This window comes from Antennarius striatus, chromosome 15 (assembly GCF_040054535.1).
Source record: "Antennarius striatus isolate MH-2024 chromosome 15, ASM4005453v1, whole genome shotgun sequence".
Taxonomy (NCBI): domain Eukaryota; kingdom Metazoa; phylum Chordata; class Actinopteri; order Lophiiformes; family Antennariidae; genus Antennarius; species Antennarius striatus.
Window position 1 is genome coordinate 7388057 of NC_090790.1, and position 22757 is coordinate 7410813.

General features: G+C 39.4%; 2 protein-coding genes across 6 annotated transcripts in view; both read left to right on the forward strand.

Moving 5' to 3' along the window:
• Positions 1-6724, forward strand: part of LOC137608006 (protein unc-13 homolog B-like) — a 56064-nt gene extending 49340 nt beyond the window's left edge. The window contains exons 32-43 of one of the 4 annotated variants that reach the window (XM_068333965.1): positions 151-207; positions 1117-1137; positions 1365-1453; positions 1542-1688; positions 1831-1954; positions 2429-2482; positions 2570-2647; positions 2930-3077; positions 3271-3327; positions 3540-3632; positions 3742-3901; positions 4349-6724. In XM_068333965.1, coding sequence (XP_068190066.1) covers positions 151-207; positions 1117-1137; positions 1365-1453; positions 1542-1688; positions 1831-1954; positions 2429-2482; positions 2570-2647; positions 2930-3077; positions 3271-3327; positions 3540-3632; positions 3742-3901; positions 4349-4634 — 1314 coding nt within the window. In that variant the 3' untranslated portion in view covers positions 4635-6724. The remainder of the gene's footprint in view (positions 1-150; positions 208-1116; positions 1138-1364; positions 1454-1541; positions 1689-1830; positions 1955-2428; positions 2483-2569; positions 2648-2929; positions 3078-3270; positions 3328-3539; positions 3633-3741; positions 3902-4348) is intronic. The other 3 variants (XM_068333966.1, XM_068333967.1, XM_068333968.1) reach the window with 3 other exon arrangements.
• Positions 6725-7943: 1219 nt separating this feature from the next.
• atp8b5b (ATPase phospholipid transporting 8B5b) lies at positions 7944-20849 on the forward strand. Of its 2 annotated transcripts, none has more exons than XM_068333970.1 (28): positions 7944-8185; positions 9334-9443; positions 9602-9660; positions 9855-9968; positions 10077-10175; positions 10309-10370; positions 10484-10556; positions 10735-10805; positions 10890-10972; positions 11678-11836; positions 12689-12777; positions 13312-13505; positions 13616-13824; positions 13907-13950; positions 14048-14213; positions 14380-14568; positions 14991-15106; positions 15191-15355; positions 15665-15776; positions 15855-15960; positions 17266-17416; positions 17623-17806; positions 17906-18129; positions 18226-18309; positions 18372-18617; positions 18801-18939; positions 19114-19244; positions 19488-20849. In XM_068333970.1, exons 2-28 carry the CDS (start codon positions 9389-9391, stop codon positions 19752-19754), a joined length of 3591 nt encoding a protein of 1196 aa, XP_068190071.1. In that variant the 5' UTR covers positions 7944-8185; positions 9334-9388; the 3' UTR covers positions 19755-20849. The 2 variants fall into 2 exon arrangements, with proteins under 2 accessions (XP_068190071.1, XP_068190070.1); XM_068333969.1 differs by having other exon boundaries at positions 9355-9443.
• Positions 20850-22757: the final 1908 nt, after the last annotated feature.

Sequence of the window (22757 nt, forward strand, 5' to 3'; positions counted from 1 at the left end):
CGAGCACACTTCGGTATCATGTGACTACCAAAAATCTGCGATGAGGTGGAGTTGCGAGCGTTGATGCATGAGGGCACACTGTACTTTGTTGAGAAAGATTGTGATAAATGTGTCACCTTTGATATTTTGTGTTTTCACTGTCTCGCTTAGTCTGAGGAGAGTGAGGAAGAGGAAGTAGGGGAAGAACTGGAGAAAATTGAGGTTGAGGTTTGTTTTATTGGTTTTATTCATTCTTGCCCGTCATTCCTCCCAGTCTCAGTGACAGTGAGACTCTGTCCTACTAGAATAAGTCCTCCTTGTTGATATCACGGTAGAGTTGATGTTGTGCAGTGTTTATTGTCATCTGTGGTGATTTCCACCTCAAAAATGTACCTTCTGTTGGAGCCTTTTTCCTTTGCCTTTCTTCAAAATGAGTCTCATTTTCCCAAATGTAATTAATCCTCAGCTTCAGGTCGTAACCCTCCTTGTTGTTGGAGATTCTGCCTGGCTGCTTAATCATAAGGTCATATAGTCACAAGTCATCATACACTTCAGAGCAGTTTCAACAAAACAGGATTAAAGCTGATTGCACCAATAATACAAATCCAATAGTAATCATCAAACCAGTAGTAGTTTTCCCAGTGAACAAATAATTCCAAATTAAAGACGTTCTGTTTAACCCCACACCTGTCTTTCCTGTTTTGCATTTGAAGAGTCATACATATTAATATCCTATCACTCACAGGAACAAAACCAGTTTAAATAAAACACATGCAGCACATTACGAGCTTCTGCTTCTACCTGCCTTGTCTCCCCTGAAGCCTTCCCTTTCCCAGAACAGTAATGTCTGTGTTTTCTCCATAATGGTGCATTTCAGCTCTGACAGTACATGAATCAAAGGCCTGTTGGATCACTGACTTAATTAAACACATCACAATATCATCCATAAGTCTTAGGTCCCCTGCAAAGTTCTTATTTAGGCAATGACACAGTATACATTGATGGGTATATTCGAGGTGTCTCGTGAATTTTTCCTTCCTTACTCATTCCCTCGCCCTGTGCTTTTGAATCTCCTCTTAAGGCACAAATTTCTTGTATTATTAACCTTTCTTTCTTCCAATGTGTTCACTTTGAAAGTTGGAGACTGCAGGTAAAAAGGTGGGTTTATTTTTTCTGCATACGTTCAATTTCACATTTTTCTCCACCAAAAAAATGGCCTTTCAGAAAACACAATCAGTGTTCATGAAGGACATATTTCTCTGCAAGCCTCATTTTTAAAGTATGGAAGCAGTGTGATGGGGTTAATAATGAAGTCATCGGCAAACAAAAATTCAAAACAAGCTAAATTCAAATAAAAAATGTGATGCCCCCTGTCATTCCTGCAGATGGACCCTGAGGCCAGTGACTTATTGAACGATCTGCAAGTGAAGCTGAACAGTGTGCTGGACGAGCTCAGCAGCACATTTGGGAACAGGTAGCCTGATCCTGCTCCCTGAAAAGACAAATATTTCCCATTAAAGCAGTAACTGCACATTTGTTATTACCGGCCATTGTCTCTCCAGTTTCCACAGCCGCATTGATGATTGCATGCGACAGATGGCGACTCTGCTTTACCAGATCAAAGGGCCACTCAATGACAGCAATAAGAACCAGGTAGAGGCCGACTCGGACAACATGCTGCGGCCACTCATGGATTTCCTAGATGGAAAGTGAGTAAATGTAGTAATATTTAGGTCTGTTTCATGACATTATCAGATCTTAAGCCAGTTATCAGATGTCATCAATCTCATTGGTCGTACTTTTTAACGAATAACAATTTTTAATACGTACATGTGACTGTGTATTTCACAGACTGACACTTTTTGCCACCGTGTGTGAAAAGACGGTTTTAAAGCGAGTGCTCAAGGAGCTGTGGAGGATCGTCATGAGCAGCCTGGAGAAGACTATCGTTCTGCCACAGGGCAATGAAACCTTTGTAAGCTCAATATTCAACATCACCTGCTCAACTCACTGGTTTCCAGCACTTTTTAGTAACTGATCTCCTTCCGACTTTCTCCGATGCTCTGGGAAGTTATCAGGTTTTTTTTTCTGTTCTTGACTGTTCGCGAGATGCTACACTCAGAGCGACTCCGTGTTCACTCCTGGGTGAGTTCTGAAACTGTTTCATTGTAAGCTGCTGCAACCTCTCTGTCTTCTTCTGATTCATAACTGGATCAGTCGTCATTACACTAAATTCCATGATTAGAGGCCTGATTTTCATTGACCAACAACGTCAGACTGTCCCCTAGCCCTCCCCGATGAAAAACTTAATTGACGTCCATATACACTAAGTGATTGGAAGCCAGTGAGTTAATGCTTGTGTATCTATAGCCCTCTTGTTTTGTGCAGAAATTATGCCAAAGCCAATGTTAGACATTTAACCCCCCCCCCCTCATTGTTTTCTTTTCAGGGTGCACAGATTCTCTCAGCTGCAAAAGAACTAGGTCAACTTTCCAAACTCAAGGTGTCACAATGAATTCATCTATTTATACATCGTCATGCAATATTCTTGGTGGTTTTCAATTTAACGTGTCTTTCTTCATCGCTGCAGGATCACATGGCGGGCGAGGCTAAAAGCCTTTCTCCCAGGCAGTGTGCTGTCATGGATGTGGCACTGGACACTATCAAGGTACGTCTATAGTCTGGAGGTTGTATCTGTGGTTTCAAATGAATGCTGCATTCAAGCTTTAATCTGATTTGCTGAGCTATGGTTGTGGAGTGAAACTTTTTTTTTTTTCAAATTTAGCTGAATTGAGAAGGCTTTTGGCTGTCTGAGAAGAACTGACCATCCATAATAAAATGAAGCATAACTTCAGGAGCCGGGGGCACTGGTGTTAGTGTTGAAATAGTTTTAGAAGTTGTGGAAAATGCTGATATGCACTTCCTGTCCCACTATCTGTTTCCTTTGCAGCAATACTTTCATGCTGGAGGCAACGGGTTGAAGAAGGCTTTTCTGGAGAAGAGTCTTGAGCTGTCCTCACTCCGCCACGCTCTGTCCCTCTACACTCAGACAACCGACACACTCATCAAGACCTTTGTAACCACACAACATGCACAAGGTAACTCAATGCAATGTACTACTGTGAGAAGAAGATATTTTCCATAGTGGACCAGGGGAGGGTGCTTTAGGCTGATTAACCCTCCTTCAGATTGCTCATCTGCCATGTCTGCATTCTTAGTGTTCGTAATGTTTTCATTTGTTGACATGTCATTGCTGTCTTCTCTTTATCCCCTGTGCTGCCTCTGTGCCAGTGCACAATGGAAAGGGTATTAGGTTAACTCCCAATGAAAAAATACAGCCCAGCAGGGGTAGGTTTCTTTGATTTGCCAGCCTTCCTCTCCCTCCTTTTGTAATTTATTTTTTCAGCCTGCCCCAATAAGGTGGGGTAGTCCTAACCTTTGCCCTAGCCTGTGAAGCCTATATCCCTTTTCTAATACTGACACTGTATTACGATGATTCGTTTTGTCGTTATTTGTGCAACTTCAAGCTCATTGTTATGCCTGCTTGTATTTCTTACTAGGTTCAGGTGTTGTCAAGCCAATAGGTGAGGTATCTGTCCAGATCGAGCTGCACACTCATCCTAATAATGGGGAGAGGAAAGTGTCTGTCAAAGGTCTGTTTGAACTTTCATAGTATACTGTATAAATACATAGTACTTCTAGTCATGTTGTTATCTGATAACACCCTCCTCTTCCTGTGTGTGTCCATTTTGGCATGCAAAGTTGTTGGAGCCAGTGATTTAAAGTGGCAGACGTCTGGCATGTTTCGACCCTTTGTTGAGATCTCCATGATCGGACCTCACCTCGGCAACAAGAAACGCAAATTCCAGACAAAATCCAAGAATAACAGTTGGTCCCCCAAGTTCAACGAGAACTTCCATTTGTAAGTACTGCAATTGATTTCACATTGAATTCTTGCTTGTTTACGATTGAGATTTGTCTCAGATGAGAGTTTGAAAAAATTGTTCAATATTTTTACATGAAAGTGTACGTATATACAGTAACTCCAGTGTACTAGAGAAGTGTAGTTTGATCTAATAGGAAGTTTTACCTTTTTATTAGTATTGAGTGACTGAAAAAATCTTTTTCTCAAATATGCAATAACAATTGAATATGGTTGCTTCAAGTGCTTTTTCACATACTAAATAAGAAAATAATTTGCAGGCCAAATGAAGTTTTATGTAATTGCTTCTACTTAAATTTTGAGCATCTGCATTGAGTTATAGTAGAGGTGTTCATCTAAGTATTTATTCCAAGTTTAACTTCCGTGCAGTTTTGAGTTGAACGACCTGCTGCTCACTGAAAACTCCAACGTTTTTGCTCCCTCCAGTGTCCTTGGTAACCAGGATGGCTTCGAGAGCTACGAGCTACAGATTTGCGTCAAAGACTACTGTTTTGGCCGCGCTGACAGAGTGGTCGGCTTGGCTGTCTTACAACTAAGAGACATCACGGGAAGGGGCAATTGTGCCTGCTGGTGCCCACTGGGCCAACGCATCCACATGGATGACACTGGCCTCACCGCCATGCGGATCCTCTCTCAGCGCTCTAATGACGACGTGGCCAAGGAGTTTGTGAGGCTGAAATCAGAGACTCGTTCTGCCGAGGAGGGAAGATGAGGGATGCCTGACAGCGAGGCAAAACCTAATGAATGATGGAAGGTGTCAAAATCTCACAATAAGAGAATGATCTCAACTGACAGTCTTAACCATGAAATTATTTTTCATTATTGACTATGTGACTCTTTGTTAGATCTTTGATGTGTCTAAGCTGCTGTGGGCTGTCTGGTAACATCTTGCCATGACCCACATTCACACTGTGTGCTTTTTTTGTACAAACACTCCATGTTCTTCAAACAGCCACATTATTTACTGAGCTACTGCACAGCTCAGAACCACACTGACCAGGCAATGACTACTCTGCAATTAATGACTTATTTTTTAGCCTCCTCATCAGAGCACACAGTGTGGCCTCGGGGGTATAAGATACCTGGCACCACTGGAGGCCACTACCGCTCCTCCCCAGTGTTGTTGTGCAATAACCCCATCCAATGGTGTGATTGATGCCTTACACACTGCAAAGTGTGAGATGTGGGAAAAAAATAGCCCTGCTCTGTGTGTCCTCTGTGATGGTTTGAGTAAATGTGAAAATAATATGAGGTCTATCTCAAAAAGGGGTTTTTAGTTTGATGAATGAATGAAAGGAAGCTTGTGTTTTTAAGGTCTGTAAGTATATTGAAAAGTGAAGAACTTAAATTAATGATATAACTTAAAGGATCGTTAATGATATGTGTGCCTTGCTATTTTATGTTTCCATTGCTGTTTCTTCAGGAAAGGCAGCAGTGTTATGATCAATCAGCAAGTGATGAAGTGATATGATATAAATCAAAAAATCATGAAAAATGAGTGGGAATATTCACTCTATTTATCTATATATGTTCCATTTGTGTAGCCATTTTATTTATTTTTATACATATTTATTTGCGCCCATCAAAGGCCATGGATTAAAGTGTTGTTTACTGCCAGGAACAGACTCGATTGCCACAACAGTGTGTTTGAGAATTTGCACAGTGATTGGTGAGTTTCTGCCAGTTTTTACCCGAAGACTTTTTTTTTTTTTACACGAATGATGAAATGCACATCCTCAGAATAAGGTGAGGTTTGTTAGAAATTACTAACAAAATTGGGTTTTCCTGACTTCCAGTTGCGATATCTATCATAAAGATAACGTGACATGTTAAAATTTCAGGTGAAAACTTTCTCCCTGATAGGAATATTTGAACACGAGCTCCTCCTCCGCTATATAGCCGAGAATTACGAATGGTTTACATGCATTCATCTCCTCTGTTTTACTCTTCCTTTGAGAGGCCTTACGTAAAATGAAAACAATATATATGTGTTTTTACCCTTATCTTTCCTTTAACTCCCGGGATCTTTTTTTTTTATTTGCTCCTAATGATGTCAAAGCAGTGACGTACCTTATCATTTTGTACTTTTTAAGATTAGCAGATATTCGTATTTATCTTTAGTTTGGTTTTCTTTACCATCTCTGGTTTTGTATTCTATTCCATTTGGTGTTTTGAAAATGTTGATCCTCTTCAGTAATTTGAATAATGCCAATCACTGTATTGTAAGATGTGTTTTGGTGTTATGGACAGAAGTCATTTACAGTGACGTGTGCCAGTGAATTTGTCCATGACTGATGGAAATATATTAAAATGTTACTCCTAATGAAGGATGGGTGTTACTATAAGTACCTCAATGTGCACATTTTTTAACCAGTGTGTAGAAACCACAAAATTCCCATTCCTCTTTGTTACAGTTAATTATCCTTTGTAAATAACATGTTAATGATTTAAGTGTTTGAGAACCATTTTGTAATACACATGTTCTTTGTGCCAAGCCGCACTTTTTATTTATGTTTTCAAAAACTTTTTAACCCTTGCACTACAGTATCACTAAATCACTTCAATAGTTAACAAGGACAGTGTCTCTATCACAGTTCCTGCATTTGTGGTTTCTTTGTATTGTCACTTGTCTGAAATGGTGTCATCCTGTTAACATTCAGTGTAATGAATTTTGTATAAAGTATATGAGAATCTGTAAATATGTCTACTTTTTTTTATGAGACTCCTGATTCAGTTTGCTTTTCTTCTGGTGAATTGTGATGAAACGCATGATCTCGTTTTTCTGGTAGTCAAATGGTAAAGAAATGCACCATTAAACAAATTTTAATGCCATGTTTTAATTCTGATTACTCAGACATGAGGGTAACACTGAAGGGGAGATGCTTCACCAGCAATACATAGACAGGTGAAAACATTCTTGTCAGAGATCAAAATGTAGAAAAGGTACAAAATAAAAAGATTGTAGTCATGTCAGAATTACACAGAGACACCCTTGATTAAATATATATTTTTATTGTGTAATGTAATTAGTGTAGAACTGACACAAATGAAGTAATGTACTGTCCCAAAAGTCATTAAGAATAATGATAATTTTAATAGAGATTAAAGCAGTTTCACACTCAATAACATCAATCCACTGAATTTTACATGTGCTGTTGTAGTTTGCCTTTGTTCTAGCAGGTTCCATCACTTAAATCAGAAAGTAGTCTCAGCCCAAGGCCCCATACATGCCTCAATCAGTACAGTAGAAAGACCCCCACAGGGTAGGGTCCACCCGTCCTCTTAAGTCACATATGGAGGAAATTTACATCACAACTATTCTATAATGAAATGCAATATACTCTTCTCTTAATGTCTGAGAAATAAAATTTATTTATTGCATTCATCTGATTGATTAACTTTAAATTGTTCCCCACGACCAACCACAGTGTTTCCTGTAAAGATCAGAGTTGCATAGTTTGACCACTTTGAAAATGTGCACCTCATCCCTTTACACAGGCTAGTGTATGTTATCATGTTTGTGCTTGCAGGCACACAACCATCACTCACACACATCTACACAATAACTAATTTAGCAAGAGGTTCAGGTCAAGGTCCCCTGGATGACACACTATTCCTTTGTGTTAGAGCTCAGGTATTAGATTTCATTTATGAAAGCACCTAGCTGCCTATTTCAGTCACAAAGTAACTCTGTTTTGGTTATGCACTGTTTATTCAAATGCTGTTTATCTTGGACATTCAGCGTGAGCTGATGTTGGAAATGTGAGAAAGATACATTTGAGCACGCGTAACTGTCACAATGTGTATTATAAACCTGAACGCCCAGGTCCAACCACGACGTTGGCTCTGATTGGCTGCAACCCTTCACCTGTGCTGTTGTTTTACTGCCCCGTCTCACCATCCCGGTCCAAAGATCGCCTCACTGTTTGCTCAAGCTCTGAGCTGAGCGCTGGGGGATACCAGCTCTCTTTCCATGAACCTGAAACCTTTGCTGTTGACGCCTCTCTCTCTCCACTGCCACACGTCACCTGTTGTCCATCCTGTATTTTCTTCATCCGGTTGGAGGCCCCAGTTTCTGTCTGGAACAGGGTTGGCACCAGGACGTCCAAACCAAACACAGGCGAACGTCTGGATTCTCCTTATCTTAGACGGAAGCAAAAAGGAGAACTGAAAGTAGTTTTTAATAACCCCTGTCTTTTTTGGGGGGGCCAGTGCATTTGCATGTGAGTGCAGGACTTAGAGGACAGCACACTTTTATTTGAGGTATGTGGTTTATTTTCTTTTGGAAATAGAAACACAGAAAGGCTTTCAGGAATAAGATTACAAAGTGCCTCACATCTGAAACCTTTCATGAATTCCAAATTTGTAAAGTTTGGTATTCATGAATAATCAATGTCCAAAGTCAGACTATTTGCAAAATTCACAATAAGCGTGAAAATGTGAAACTGTAGTTTTTTCCACTAACCTTTTGGTTCATGTTATCTAAGATAATACAGTCACAATATCATTAAAGCAAAGTAGTGATGAGAAAAGATTTGTAATCAATCTCAAAGATTGATGTTTATTGTTTCCTTGTTATGATTTCTGGGACCAGCCTAGTTCTTTGTTCACTCTGGACATTTCAAATTCTTCCTATTTTGGAAGCTATCTGTTGTCCCTGAATGCAAAAGGGATCCAAAAAACAAACAAAAAAATTAGATTTTCATGTCTGATTTTACAGTCAAACCTTATCGTATCGCTGTGTTAATCATTGCTCTTATGGATTATCTGCTATGAATCACTCCTGGTACAAAGGGTTGACAAAGGAGTGTCTTTGTAGTTCTGTAGTATAGATAAAACCTGGAGGATGTTTTTAGACATCTGCTCAAAGAAGGACTTGTGCTCTGACAGATCCATTTTTCTCTTGTTGCTTTCAAATGATTTCTGGAATACATTGAAATACACCTTAAACCATGTCCGGCTGTCGGACCTGTTACAACTCTGCTTTCAAATTATAATAATGTCGGTCTGAGCTGTGGATCCTATGTCATTTTATTGACAGTTAAACACAAGCTTACAACAACAGCTCATTTCTTGAATTGGAAAAACATCAATAATCACCATCAGATTTTTTAAGTATTGTCAAGGTGATTTCTTTCATTTTTAGCTTGAACTTGAAAGTAATATTTCAAATTATCATCCCCAGCTATCCATATTTACCTCTCACACCCTAAACACAATTCACTACTACGTTAAAAAACGTGTTTACTGTATGTTGGAACTCTCTCTTTTCAGAATTCCCTAAGTGAATAACTGGATATCTATAACAATGGACCACAGTTGTCATGTGACCTGTCATAAATGAACTTGTGGCTCCTTTTGTCTGAATAGTTATTGGTTATTTATTATCTATTAAATATCGCCCTGCACAGACATGCTTTCTCTTTCTCTAGGAGGGGAGTATGGAGAGACTGAACTGAACTAGACATGGGGTCCATATTATCATATTTCGAACAATTGTGTGGACAAAAGGAAAAGAGAGGTCAGATCTTTATCATTACTATTATTGACATCTTTAGAGGTCATTTTACCGTATTTGCGGCAGTCACCTTTGCATGCTGTGTGTTGGATGATATGACACTTTTTCCCCTGGTGCTTCTGCAACATCACAATTTCTGATGTTATCGGATCTTTTCATAGATGAGGAGAGATGTGTACGAGCAAATGACAGACCTTTCAACCTGTCTAACAATTATGCTGTAAGTATAGAAGCAACAGGTGTGATTTCTACAGAAAAGAATCAATGGTAATGGAGGAATCAAAATAAGGATGACGTTTGATGGGTGTGATCTTATATTTAAATGAGTTAAATTTAACTTGCATTGTCCTAGAATACACATCACTGTTGTGGTTAACTATATTTGTCATATTCATCTTTCACTGTCCACTTCAGAATAATGCCATCAAGACCTCCAAGTACAACATTTTCACCTTTCTGCCGCTCAACCTTTTTGAGCAGTTCCAGAGGCTTGCCAATGCCTACTTCTTATTCCTCATGATCCTTCAGGTGGACAGCTCTTTTCCTTCTCCAGTTATTGTTCCCTTGTGATGCATGCTAACATGCTAAAAAAGTATTGAAGCGTTTAAAAAATGTTAGTGTGTGTTCCGTTGATAGATAATCCCACAAGTGTCCTCTCTCTCCTGGTTCACCACGGCTGTCCCTCTGGTTCTGGTGCTGTCTATTACAGCCGTCAAGGATGCCTCTGATGACATAGTAAGCTGAAGTTTGAGAGAAAACTGACTTGCATCACTTTGATAAATAGCTAAAAGACAAAGGACATAAAATTAGGACAGAAAATGCTCAAATAAACAAGAAACATGTTCTGTTTCCTATGTTTTCTGAGTAGAATAGACACAAAAGTGACAATCAAGTGAATAAACGAACAGTGAACGTCCTCATCGATGGACAGTGAGTCATTTCAACTTCAATTTTCACATTTTTCAACAGAAATGTACAATTTGAACCAGTCATGTTCTGTGTTGTGATTTCATGCTGTGTTTTCTGGCTCTATTTCCTGGCAGACTAAGAAGTGAAAAATGGATGAATGTTCAGGTTGGAGACATAATCAAACTGGAAAGCAACCAGTTTGTCACAGTAAGTGTGGAGATTCAGCAACGACAGTTTGAAGTTGTTCATTTTGATGACTCTGTGAACTGTGGCACAACATATTTATGTTGTCAAGAAGTTGGCATTGATGAGGATGAGTCTGTGACAAAATTGTCACAAGTTGTCCTATCCTGCATTTAATGATTGGATTTTTATTTTTTTTTAGGCAGACCTTCTGCTGCTGTCCAGCAGTGAGCCTCTAAACGTAGTTTATGTAGAAACAGCTGAATTAGACGGGTGAGTGTGCAATAATGTAGGTGTGAGTGGCTCACGTCTGCTTTATCCACGCCATCTTGGAATTGTCCTCTTGCTGTCCCCCAGGGAAACCAATCTGAAGGTGAAACAGGCCCTGACTGTCACTGGAGAGATGGGAGACAACATTGATGCACTGGCTGCCTTCAAGGGTGAGCAACCGAAATAAATTTTAACTTGGAATATACTTCTTTACTGAGGTCCACTTTAGTAAAAAGAAATACATATACAAGAGTCGGTTGAAAACAACACAGATTTGGAGATTTGGGTTTGTTGCCTTACCAGACCTGCCACTGGTAAGCCCTACCAGCTAGCACCAAAACAAAGAAACTATGTCTCCATCCTGATTCTTGTTTTACAATGTCAAGCTATGAATTACACACTGTACTGTGTAATTCATGAATTTGTGGTCTTCTTCAGCAAAGGGTGCGTCAGAGCCTGTATTTTATTGATTACTGCATTGCTGTAACACTATTGATGAGAACAGTAAAGTATTATCTTACAACTTTGATCAATCAACATAAATCCACTGCCTTGTAAGCAGCACGGGCTTCTTAGAACTGATGAGGGAGATTTCACTGGCACGTTCTACGGTTAACCCTAGCAGCGTCCTGACTTTGACAGAACAATCATAACTGAGATAGAAACAGGCTTGTTTTTTTTTGTACTGACCTACACTATGCTCACTGCTAACTACCAGAAGATGTGTTTGCATATCTTCTGGTAGTTAGCAGTGAGCGTACTGTATAGGTCAGTAAAAATAGTGCAGACAGATATGGAGGACTGTAATCCTCCATATCTTCCTGCACTTGATGTGAACTTTGGATCTGTTGCTGATGCTAACCTCTGTGTCTCAGGTGAAGCTCACTGTGAACCTCCCAACAATCGTCTTGACAAATTCAAAGGAACCCTGACAGTAGAGGGACAGACATACTCTTTGGACAATGACAAGGTGCTGCTCAGAGGATGTACTCTGAGGAACACCGAGTGGTGCTTCGGCCTGGTCATCTTTGGAGGTAAACGTTAACACCCTATCCTGGTAGTTGTGTTATGAATGAAGAGCTCCTGGCTTCAAGACGTGAATTCCACTCTTAATAAAAATTGTTCAGAAACTCACGACACTGTGTAGAGCAAAGTGTCTGTTAGTAGTGGCACAGGGTTAGGGTTAGAGTTAGGGACACATCATCCTCAGCAGAACTCCAAGCCGCTAATATTTGGCTGTTATGAGTGCAAGATAATTATTGGGAAACTAAAATAATTTTTTGGTCATACAATATAAAGGTTAAATATGAAACATTCAATACCACCATATAGATATCACTTTAGAGCCTTAGACGGTAGGCTAAAACAATTATGCATATATTCACCCAGTAAAGTTGGAATAAGGACAGATTATTGCATTTCCCACAAAAGGCAGCTTCATTCATTCATTCATTCATTCATTCATTCATTCATTCATTCATTCATCCATCCATCCATCCATCCATTCATTCATCCATTCATTCATTTATTCATTCATCTTCAATACCCACTCTTTCTGCTGTCATGGTCGTGGGGTTGCTGGAGCCCATCCCAGTGGATTTGGGGCATGAGGCAGGGTACACTCCGGGCACGATGCCAGCATGACGCTGATGCAGCACGGACAAAACTCAAATAAATTTATGAGATCATCCAATGTGATCAGAGATGATCCTTTTCTTACAAGGCTACCTACCATGCTAACAACAGACAGAGGAGCAGAAAGACTCGCACTAACTTGCTTGTGCATTTTCCTTTCCAATAATAATACTGTAATACAAATATAATAGATATGCCTCATTTCTGTGAAAAAGTACTTGATGTGCTGTAAAATGTTTGAATCCCTCCAGGCCCTGATACCAAGCTGATGCAGAACAGTGGAAAGACAATATTCAAACGGACAAGCATTGATCACCTGATGAATGTTCTGGTGTTGTGTGTAAGTTAATATCAATGTCCACACAAACACACACCAGCTCACAGATGCATTTTACCCTTCTGACGTGATCCACATTCTCCCCACATCAAATTAGTTTCGTACTTGAGTACTTTTGTAGACATAGACACCCTATGAATGAACCAGCATAGACCGAGACATTTACCATGTACAGTATTGTGTTGTATCTTTAAAAGATTTCACAACATTTTTGAAATACAGTTCTGATTTTTATCTGTATTGAAATAAACTACATAACATAATTAGTTTAAATGACTTGCTCCCATGACAGAAGAAAATTTGAATCTGTATTTTCCTTGTTTTTGTGACATTTGACTTTAAAGTATTTATGTTTCAACATTTTTGAGTTTAAAGGTGGAATTTAAACCACCTTAACACTTTATTATTTCCAACTTATTCTTAGTATGCTATTAGTTCACTTATAAATTGCCTCAAAAAATCTTTTTTTTTTTTAAACTGATTGATAAATACTTTAAGATTAAAACATTTGTATGGGCTGCATCTTTTCTCCATCAGATCTTTGGCTTCCTGGCTTTGATGTGCACATTTCTGACCATTGGAAATGCAATCTGGGAGGTGAAGGAGGGCTCAGTCTTCGAGGTCTTCCTCCCTCGGGAAGAGGGTGTTGATATCGGTCTCTCATCCTTCCTGACTTTCTGGTCCTACGTCATTGTCCTGAACACGGTGGTGCCCATTTCTCTCTATGTCAGGTGTGTTCTCACTCAGAATGATAAAAGCAAAACGTTGTTTGAGAAACTTTTTTTTTGTTTTTGCATCTCCCCATGTTGTAAGCATGTCCCTATGTTTTTGTCAACGTCAGTGTGGAGATGATCCGTTTGGGGAACAGCTTCTTCATAGACTGGGACAGGAAGATGTATTACCCTAAGAATGACACTCCTGCTAAAGCGAGGACCACCACGCTCAATGAAGAGCTGGGCCAGATCAAATACATCTTCAGTGATAAGACAGGCACCCTGACGCAGAACATCATGACTTTCAACAAGTGCTCCATCAACGGGAACGTTTACGGTGGGCATCAGTACTTACTGTACATAAAAACCACATTGCACGTGATGCAATGGTTGGTTTTGAATTGTTCTCTGTTTTTCAGGGGATCTTTATGACTTTGCTGGACAAAGGGTGGAAATAACAGAGGTGAGAAGACAAAATTTATAGACGATCATTTATGCTTCCTCAATTGTTATTTTTTTGCATCTGTTCACTTTTATTTTTCTTTCCTCTGTTGCTTCAGAAGACAGATAGAGTGGACTTCTCCTGGAACCAAATGGCAGATCCCAACTTTGTCTTTCATGACTACAGTCTGTTGGAAACAGTTAGAGCGGGAAACCCGGAGGCTCAAGACTTCTTTCGCCTGTTGGCTTTGTGTCACACTGTCATGCCCGAGGAAAAGAAGGAAGGTGTGCATCACCGTTGTATAAACTGCGTGCTTTCCTCTGGTGGTGAAAATTATAACAAAAAGGATGAGAACAAATTCTAAAACAAACACGTTTTCAAATAGTAATGAAAACGTCTCAGTTTATTGCTCCTTAATGGTGGTTTTGATATTTTTCTCTTTCCTTGCAGGGGAGCTCAACTACCAAGCCCAGTCTCCCGATGAAGGCGCTCTGGTGACCGCAGCCAGAAACTTTGGGTTTATGTTCCGTTCACGAACACCAGAGACAATCACAGTTGTGGAGATGGGAAAATCAGTCATATATGAACTTTTGGCTGTTCTAGATTTCAACAACATGCGGAAGAGAATGTCAGTTATAGGTGAGAGAATATAAAGACACAATCTTTGGTTTTTTTTTATGTTGCTGAGGGATTGTGGAAGAGGTCAGGAATGATTGGATAGATGATTTCAAGGAAATTAGTCCATCAGATTGAAAAAGTAATATACAGTGCGCCCTCGTTCCTCATGGTTAATTTCAAAACAAAATAATAACAGACATTACATGCTGAAAAGGGATCTTATAAACAAACACAAACGGTGGCCAGAATCTTCATTTTGCACCTCACTGCTTAGTTGTTGACGCTACTGCCTCCTGTTTAGCCAAAGACGAGGGTCACATTTTAATAGGTGTGCCTTTACAAACCTCTGCACAACACCTTAGATTCATGAAATCTGTCATTAACATGATCCTAACATCAAATGAATATGTCAAACCTCAGGAGTCCTTAATTACAATTCACAGTGCGCAACCCAGAAGGGAAAATAACTCTGTACTGTAAAGGAGCAGACACTATCATCTTTGAAAGACTCCACCCGTCCTGTAACAAACTAAAGGAAGTTACCACCAGACACCTCAACGTGAGTGACGCACTTGGATTCTTGAGAGGTGTGTGCTTAGTATTTTAAAATGTTAAACATTGAGAATTTTTTCAACCTCAATAGGAGTATGCAGGTGAAGGCCTCCGCACATTAGTTCTGGCCTACAAAGACATGGATGAGAACTACATGAAAAGATGGAAAGAGCGCCACCATGAGGCCAGCACGGCCATGGATGGACGAGAGGAGATGCTTGACGAGCTTTATGAAGAGATAGAGAAAGACATGCTGGTTTGTCTACCTGTTTCTCTTACATATATTTTGTGTTGACTGATTGATTCAACATTTTGGGTGATTAATTGATGAATAGTAGTTGAGGTGAGTTCAAATGAATTGTACAATAATTTAATGTCACAAAAAGCTTTAAAATGCTAAATGTACTCTTGCTTAATATGTGAAGATGTATTGTTTTATGTTAATTCTGCATAACAATTTTCTGGCACATGGTTTTCAGAATTTAGCCTGCAATATTGAAGGTGTTTGAAGACACAAATTCAAAACAGAACGATGCACATTGCCTCCCTGTATTCTGGTTTTCAGCTAATGGGAGCAACAGCGGTGGAGGACAAGTTGCAGGATGGTGTGCCGCAGACCATAGAACAACTGACCAAAGCAGACATCAAACTCTGGGTGTTGACTGGAGATAAACAGGGTGAGTGTCACGTATTGCGCATTCCCATTTGCTCTTACTTTTAACATTAATGTGTGTAAATATCAATCTGTTAAACAGAAACGGCAGAGAACATTGGCTACTCCTGCAACATGCTGAGAGAAGAAATGAAGGAGATTTTCGTCATTGCAGCCAATACGGCAGAAGGAGTCAAAGAAGAGCTGCAGTGAGTCAGTCAGAAGCATGCAGAACTTAACAGTAATTACCGTCTGGTTCCTTGTTCCTGGTGGAACTTAAGAGCAGAACATACTGCTGCTGCTGGTGGTGCCACTTACTGTGTATCCACTAGTTAATGTAAAAGTAAACTAATACTAACGCTAAAATGTATCTGAGAGCCTTCTTCAAATGAAAATGACCCATACAAATATATAAAACATTGTTGCCTCACACATGATATAATGATAAAATACTAGCATTAAAGCTAACATGTCCCGGTAAAGATAGTATCCCCTTTAGGGCACATGTGTCAAACTCAAGGCCCAGGGGCCAAACGTGGCCCTCTAGAGTGTCTAAATATGAGTAGGTCATAAGTGTGCTTTGACCAAAAACTGCATGCAGTAATTCAGCCTATTTTAACTTTAACAAACACATTTTGAATAAAGTTAATGTCCTAACTTGTGTTTGAAGTTATTTTTATTTATTTTCTTGGATAGTTTGATTATTGACTGATTGAGTTGTGTAGCTTTAATAACCTGACAAATTCAAAGGATTCCTGTTATCACAAAGCAACAAGCAAATGTGTTTTGTTTTTTTTGTGCAACTGTAGTGTTTGAAACTTAAATAAGTTATAAATTCAGAGTTATTTAACATTAAGGACTACTTACATCTATTTTACATTACATTTATTTACATTTATTAGTTAAATCAGGCCCTTTGAGAACAGCCATTATGTTGATGTAACCCTCAGTGAAAATGAGTTTGACACCCCTTCCTTTAGGGCACGTTTTGAGAAAAACACATAGAAATAAACGTAGAATGAAGCATACTGTATCCCTCAAGCAGTTTTATTTTTAAAACATCAAAGTTTTTTTGTTTTTTTTCAACAGTGATTCGTGGGATGATTTGCAACAAGTTGTTGCTAGTAAATGCATTTTAAAAAACCAAAAAAAATCTATTTGGGGCATATTCTGTGCTGTTTAGTACAGCAGGTGGTCAGCTATGTAGGCCAAACTTCACAGGTTATATTACAGCAGAACCCTTCATGCATCTAAACCTGTTACGGTTTATCAGTTGTGACCGAATGACCACTTTTGGAGGCAGGTTTCAGTACAAATCAGTTCACCTGTATTTTCTCCATTACTGAAAATCATTACATCACTTCAGAAACTATTGCAGTGTTATATTAAACTTTTCATGTAGGTACTTTCATGTGGGTAATGAGATTACATTGACTTTTTTTTGTTTCTATTCGAAACTCATTGTTTTTGTTGTGTCATTTAAACTGATTCTCAACTTTTTACATCATTTCCAGGAATGCCCGAAGAAAAATGTGTCCAGAAGCTTCAGAAGAGGTGTCTGTGAAAAAGTCTCGTGCTGGTCTGTTTTGGCTCAAGAACACTAAAACTGTACAGGATGATGAAGTGGATGGAGAATATGGACTAATAATAAATGGGCACAGTCTGGTACGAACCCTTTTCTCAAGTGTATTGCTGGTTCCAGCAGCAGCTGAATAAGCAAGTAATCTCTTGCTTATTGTCTCTGCACATTCTGAGTAGGAACACTAAACACTGAACAGTAAACAGAATACATTTTTGTGTTCACTTAAAACTGCTGAGGGGTTGAATTAAGGTGACTTGATGCATTCCTGCTTCTCTCCTTCCATCTTCAGGCCTTTGCTCTGGAGAAAAATTTAAAGCTGGAGTTCCTGAGGATGGCGTGCATGTGTCAGACAGTAATTTGCTGTAGGGTCACCCCTCTGCAGAAGGCCCAGGTGGTTCAGCTGGTCAAGAAGTACAAGCAGGCTGTTACTTTGGCCATCGGGGATGGGGCCAATGATGTCAGCATGATCAAGGGTAAGCTCAAGGACCAGAAATTTAAATTAGAAACGAACATCTAGACAACAGTTTCTCAAAGTATGAATTCTGCTTCTCTTTGTCCTGTTTGTCTTACAGCTGCTCACATCGGTGTCGGCATCAGTGGCCAAGAGGGCATGCAGGCGGTTCTCTCCAGCGATTTTTCCTTCGCGCAATTCCGTTACCTTCAGCGCCTCCTGCTGGTCCACGGTCGCTGGTGCTACCTGCGCATGTGCAAGTTCCTTCGTTATTTTTTTTACAAGAACTTCACCTTCACATTTGTGCAATTTTGGTACGCTTTCTTCTGCGGCTTCTCTGCACAGGTGAGGGATACGTGACGGAATCATGCGAGAAAGTTAAATGCATTGCAAAATGTGAAAAATTGTATGTTAATGTTGATTTGTTGGACTTGTTCACAGACGGTGTACGATGAGTGGTTCATCACATTGTACAACCTGATCTATACTGCTCTTCCTGTCCTTGGAATGAGCCTTTTTGACCAGGTAACTTAAGAAAAGGAGTCCTCAATTTAACTCAGAAACTAAAATTCACCTTTTTTCTTTAGGATGTGAATGACCGCTGGAGCTTTCAGTATCCTCAGCTTTACACTCCAGGCCAGCTGAACATGTACTTCAGTAAGAAAGCCTTCTTGCGCAGCATGCTTCACAGCTGGTACAGCTCCCTCATCCTCTTCTTCATCCCCTGGGCGGCCATGTACGACACGGTCAGAGATGATGGCAAAGACATCGCCGACTACCAGTCCTTTGCTTTGTTGGCACAGACCTGCTTGCTTTTGGTGGTAAACGCACAAGTAAGGAGTAAAGTACTTTCCTATTACAGTATATCTATAAATGTCTACTTCAACGCCAACAATTCTTTCACAATAAAAAACATGGACTGTGATACATTACTTATTCCATTTACCCTTAAAACACATACTATACATGAATATGTGCAGAAGAGTGAAAGAAATACTAAAGATGACATATTTCAGGTGTGCTTGGACACCCATTACTGGACAGCTGTGAACCAGTTCTTTGTATGGGGCAGCTTGGCCGCTTACTTTGCCATCACATTCACGATGTACAGCAATGGCATGTTTCTCATCTTCACCTCCGCTTTTCCCTTCATTGGTCAGTAGATTCAGCTCATTTTTGGCACGGGTATCTGTGGTCACATTGGATGAATGTCTGCTGTTGTTTCTGTCTAATTTTAACTGTTGACTAAAGAAAGAAGCACTGAAGGAGCATTCTACGCACAGCCTTCTCTACAGTGTGTGATTTCATCCGCTGCTTTTGAAACTCCAGGTACAGCAAGAAACTCGTTGAACCAGCCCAACGTGTGGCTGACCATCTTCCTCACCTCTCTCCTCTGCGTCCTGCCTGTGGTGGCTTTCCGCTTCATCCTCATTCAACTTCGTCCCACCATCAATGACAAGGTGAGAGAACACACAACGAGGGTAAAGCCCTCCGTGTCTTTAGGCACTCGAATCTGAAAAACAAACTTGTTACAAATGTTATCTGGCAACACATCATTCGAAATAACTTTTCTAAATATCAAATGTTCTATGGTGCTCCCACAAGCATACATCCCAAAACCTAAAGACATTATAGTGATTTGAATGTACCTTCATTATCTTGAAGAGATGTGATGACTAATATTCCCTGTCTCCACCAATCAGGTGAGATATAAGTTCCGGAAGGAGGCGCTGCCAGCTCCTGCACCTCGGCGCCCACCAACTAGACGTATCAGCACCCGTCGCTCTGGTTACGCCTTCTCACACGCGCAGGGCTACGGGGCTCTGGTCACATCTCGGAAGTTCCTGCTGAGGACCCGGAGTCGACCGAGCTTGTTTACGCATTCAGAGTCTCCTTTGGCTCAGAATGAGCCTCAGTACTACCGCTCCATCGCAGAGGAGCCCGAGGGGCCACAGGGACCCCAAGTATGAGGCGTACTAGTAGGGAGTGTGGTGATCGAAAGGTTTGGTTTATGTTTTTTGAGACTGCCACAAAGTCATATGAAGCTGCACAGGCTAAGAACATGAACTTCTTTTGTTTTTCTAATGGTTGAATATTGATATGTCTGTGATAATGTAGAACCTGAAATTCCGACTCTGGTACCTTTTAGCTTTATTAAGTATGACTCATATTCTGCATTCTGTATTACTGCTGATGTTTTTTCTGTGTCCCATCAAAGACTTTTGGATAGAGATGCATATTATTCTCTTCACAGCTACACTCCAAACTGGGTAATCGATTTTGAAACATCCTCAGTTGTGCGGACAATTTATTCAGCCTTAAAGTTTGTAAAGTGTCATCATAGGAACGCTGCAATTTGGAACATGTTGAATCTTCAGTCATGCAAACTTTAATTACCACAACATGAGAGTCAATCAAACAGAGAGATTCATCTTACAGTATTTTGCAGCATGCATCATGTTTTTATTTTTGACATCAGAATGTTTTTCCATCAATCTTTACTGGTGTTAAACTGGCACACAGTGAAGCACAGTCCTTTTAATCCAAGGTTGAAAGAGATTTTAAAAAATGCATTGCATGCATTTCATATTTAATAAGCTGAACTGTGCAAAAACATAAATCAAATAGATCTACTTCATGCCATGCAGGTTTAATACTGTATTTGTTGATAAAAAGTGTAAACGTTGCCAATAGCTGGTTTGGATGAACTGCCAACAATGTGAATTTTGTGTTTTTATTTCTGTTTTATTTTCTTCAGGTGAACTGTCAGTGCTTAGTGTCTTTACAAAAATAATGATTTAAAGCTTTGTACGCTGTTGTTTACATAATTATTTATGTGAATGTTTTGCATTGTTTTCCTATTCTGTAACAATAATCATTTGGTTTTTCATTTAGGAATTGATGTACCCAGCATCACAGAGTCATGGTATTTTCAAAATACAGAGATGGATCAGTGTTGTCTTTGTAACTGTTTTCAGCAAAATAACACATTTTCCTATCATGTCTTTTTTTTTTTTAATACATCAGGCTATTCAAACACATCTGATGAGATTTTTGTTGGTCGATATAAGTTTGACTTAATGATTTCTGCAGTTTGAGAAATCATCTCAACTGAATAAAGCAAATAACTTGTAGCTCATCTCAGGTAAACTGGTAACAATGTGAGTGAATAAGGATGAATGGAAAAATATAGCAATAATTCAACATGTTGGACTTTAACTAGAGAATTCAATGCTACTAAAAAGATGCACTGACCACACCCTCCTAAAATGCAAAAACACCTAATAGAGAAAGACGTTTGTAGCCACAGATACGCACATCATCTTGGCATTAGGAACCACTATGCAGGCTATAAGTCAGCATGATAGAAACTCCTTCCCCTTCAGTTAAACCCTCCTCTGACGCTCTGACACTCCCCCCCACCCCCAACACACACGCACACATACACATAGCCATAACCATGCACAGTCAGCAAATCCGTCCGTCTCCAGTGAAGGTCACTCAGTGATCTGGCTGTAGAGAGCAGGAATGGAGACTGGTATGCCTTATAATTAGCCTGCCTGTGTGACACACCCAGACAGCAATCACGCAGTTTTAACACTTACAATTTTAACATTACATTATAATTCTGATTGACTAAATTTTATGAATATTCAATATTACATCATTGAGAACTGAAGGCAGTGATAGTGCAGTGAAAAAAGAGAGAAGCTAGTTAAACTTGACAGTGATTTTTATTATGCCAGGACATAAAGATCTGTTTGATTCCAATGCACATAAACTGTTGCAACAATAAATGGACACACACAGAAACATATGAACTCACTCTGATGGCATAAAATCTCCCTGGGTCAAAGTTCAAGCTGAAAGTTCATGAAAGAGAAGACAGCACATTCCACTTTATGAAAATTTCACACTTAGCAGTCCAACTTGCTCTGAGGATCAGCATGCATTGCAGGAGAGCAACCTTAGGATATTTATGAAAATATAAAACTGTGTGAAAAGCTTTAACCCCAGTTTGCACAATTCATGTTTTATACGGATAGAGTGATTGAGTCAATCTGTGTATGAAGCTCTTCAATCCAGAGAAAAAAATCTGGATTAAAGATTTTTTTAATCTTTGATCCGGTGCTTGACAGTGATAGGGGGCCACTGTCAAGGTTATTCAAGTATCCTATCAAATGTTTTCATTATTGTCATGTTTTGTAATTAATGTTGAAAGATTTTATTTTTAATTTGATTTTAAAATAATATTAAACATGTTTACGAATATATACGCCAGTTTTAAGAAATACAGAACTTTCTCCTTTAGTACTGTACTTGTTTAATTGGAATTATGTGCTGCTTGCTCTGACCACTAGAGGGCAGCAGAAATTACTTATTGGGCCAGTAGGAAATAGGAAATTATGAACTACAAATTATGCATGAACAAGAATTTTCATACACAACCCAACTTTCTATTTTTTTCTTTTTAATTTGTTTTTAATTTTAATGATCAAACTGGGTTTTTTTTAGTTATTTTATTTATTTTTACCACCTATTGTTCTTGCCATTTTTTTTCACACAAAGTTAAACAATGTTGATTAAGGTGTGTGTGCGTGTGTTTGTGTGTGTGTCTGTGCATGTGTGTGTGTGTGTGTGTGACTAAATGCCTGTGTGAGAGGGAGAGATAGAGGGAAAGAGAGAGAGATAGACAGAGACAGAATGTGTGTGTTTGTGTGTGCGTGTGCTATGTAGCAGTTAATATATCTATAAGGTATAGAAATTATTAATTTGAATGTGTCAAACTAAGTGCAAGCAGGTAAAAAAAAACAACAACAACTGGAGTGCAGGCAGAGACATGAGTAGTTTACTCATGTCTCTGCCTGCACTCCTGTCTGGTAAAATGCACTTCAAACGTGCAACAAAACAAGAAACAAGTTCACCTAGTAACCTTAAATAGACCGAAATAGAGGCAGGCTGAAGAAAACCTA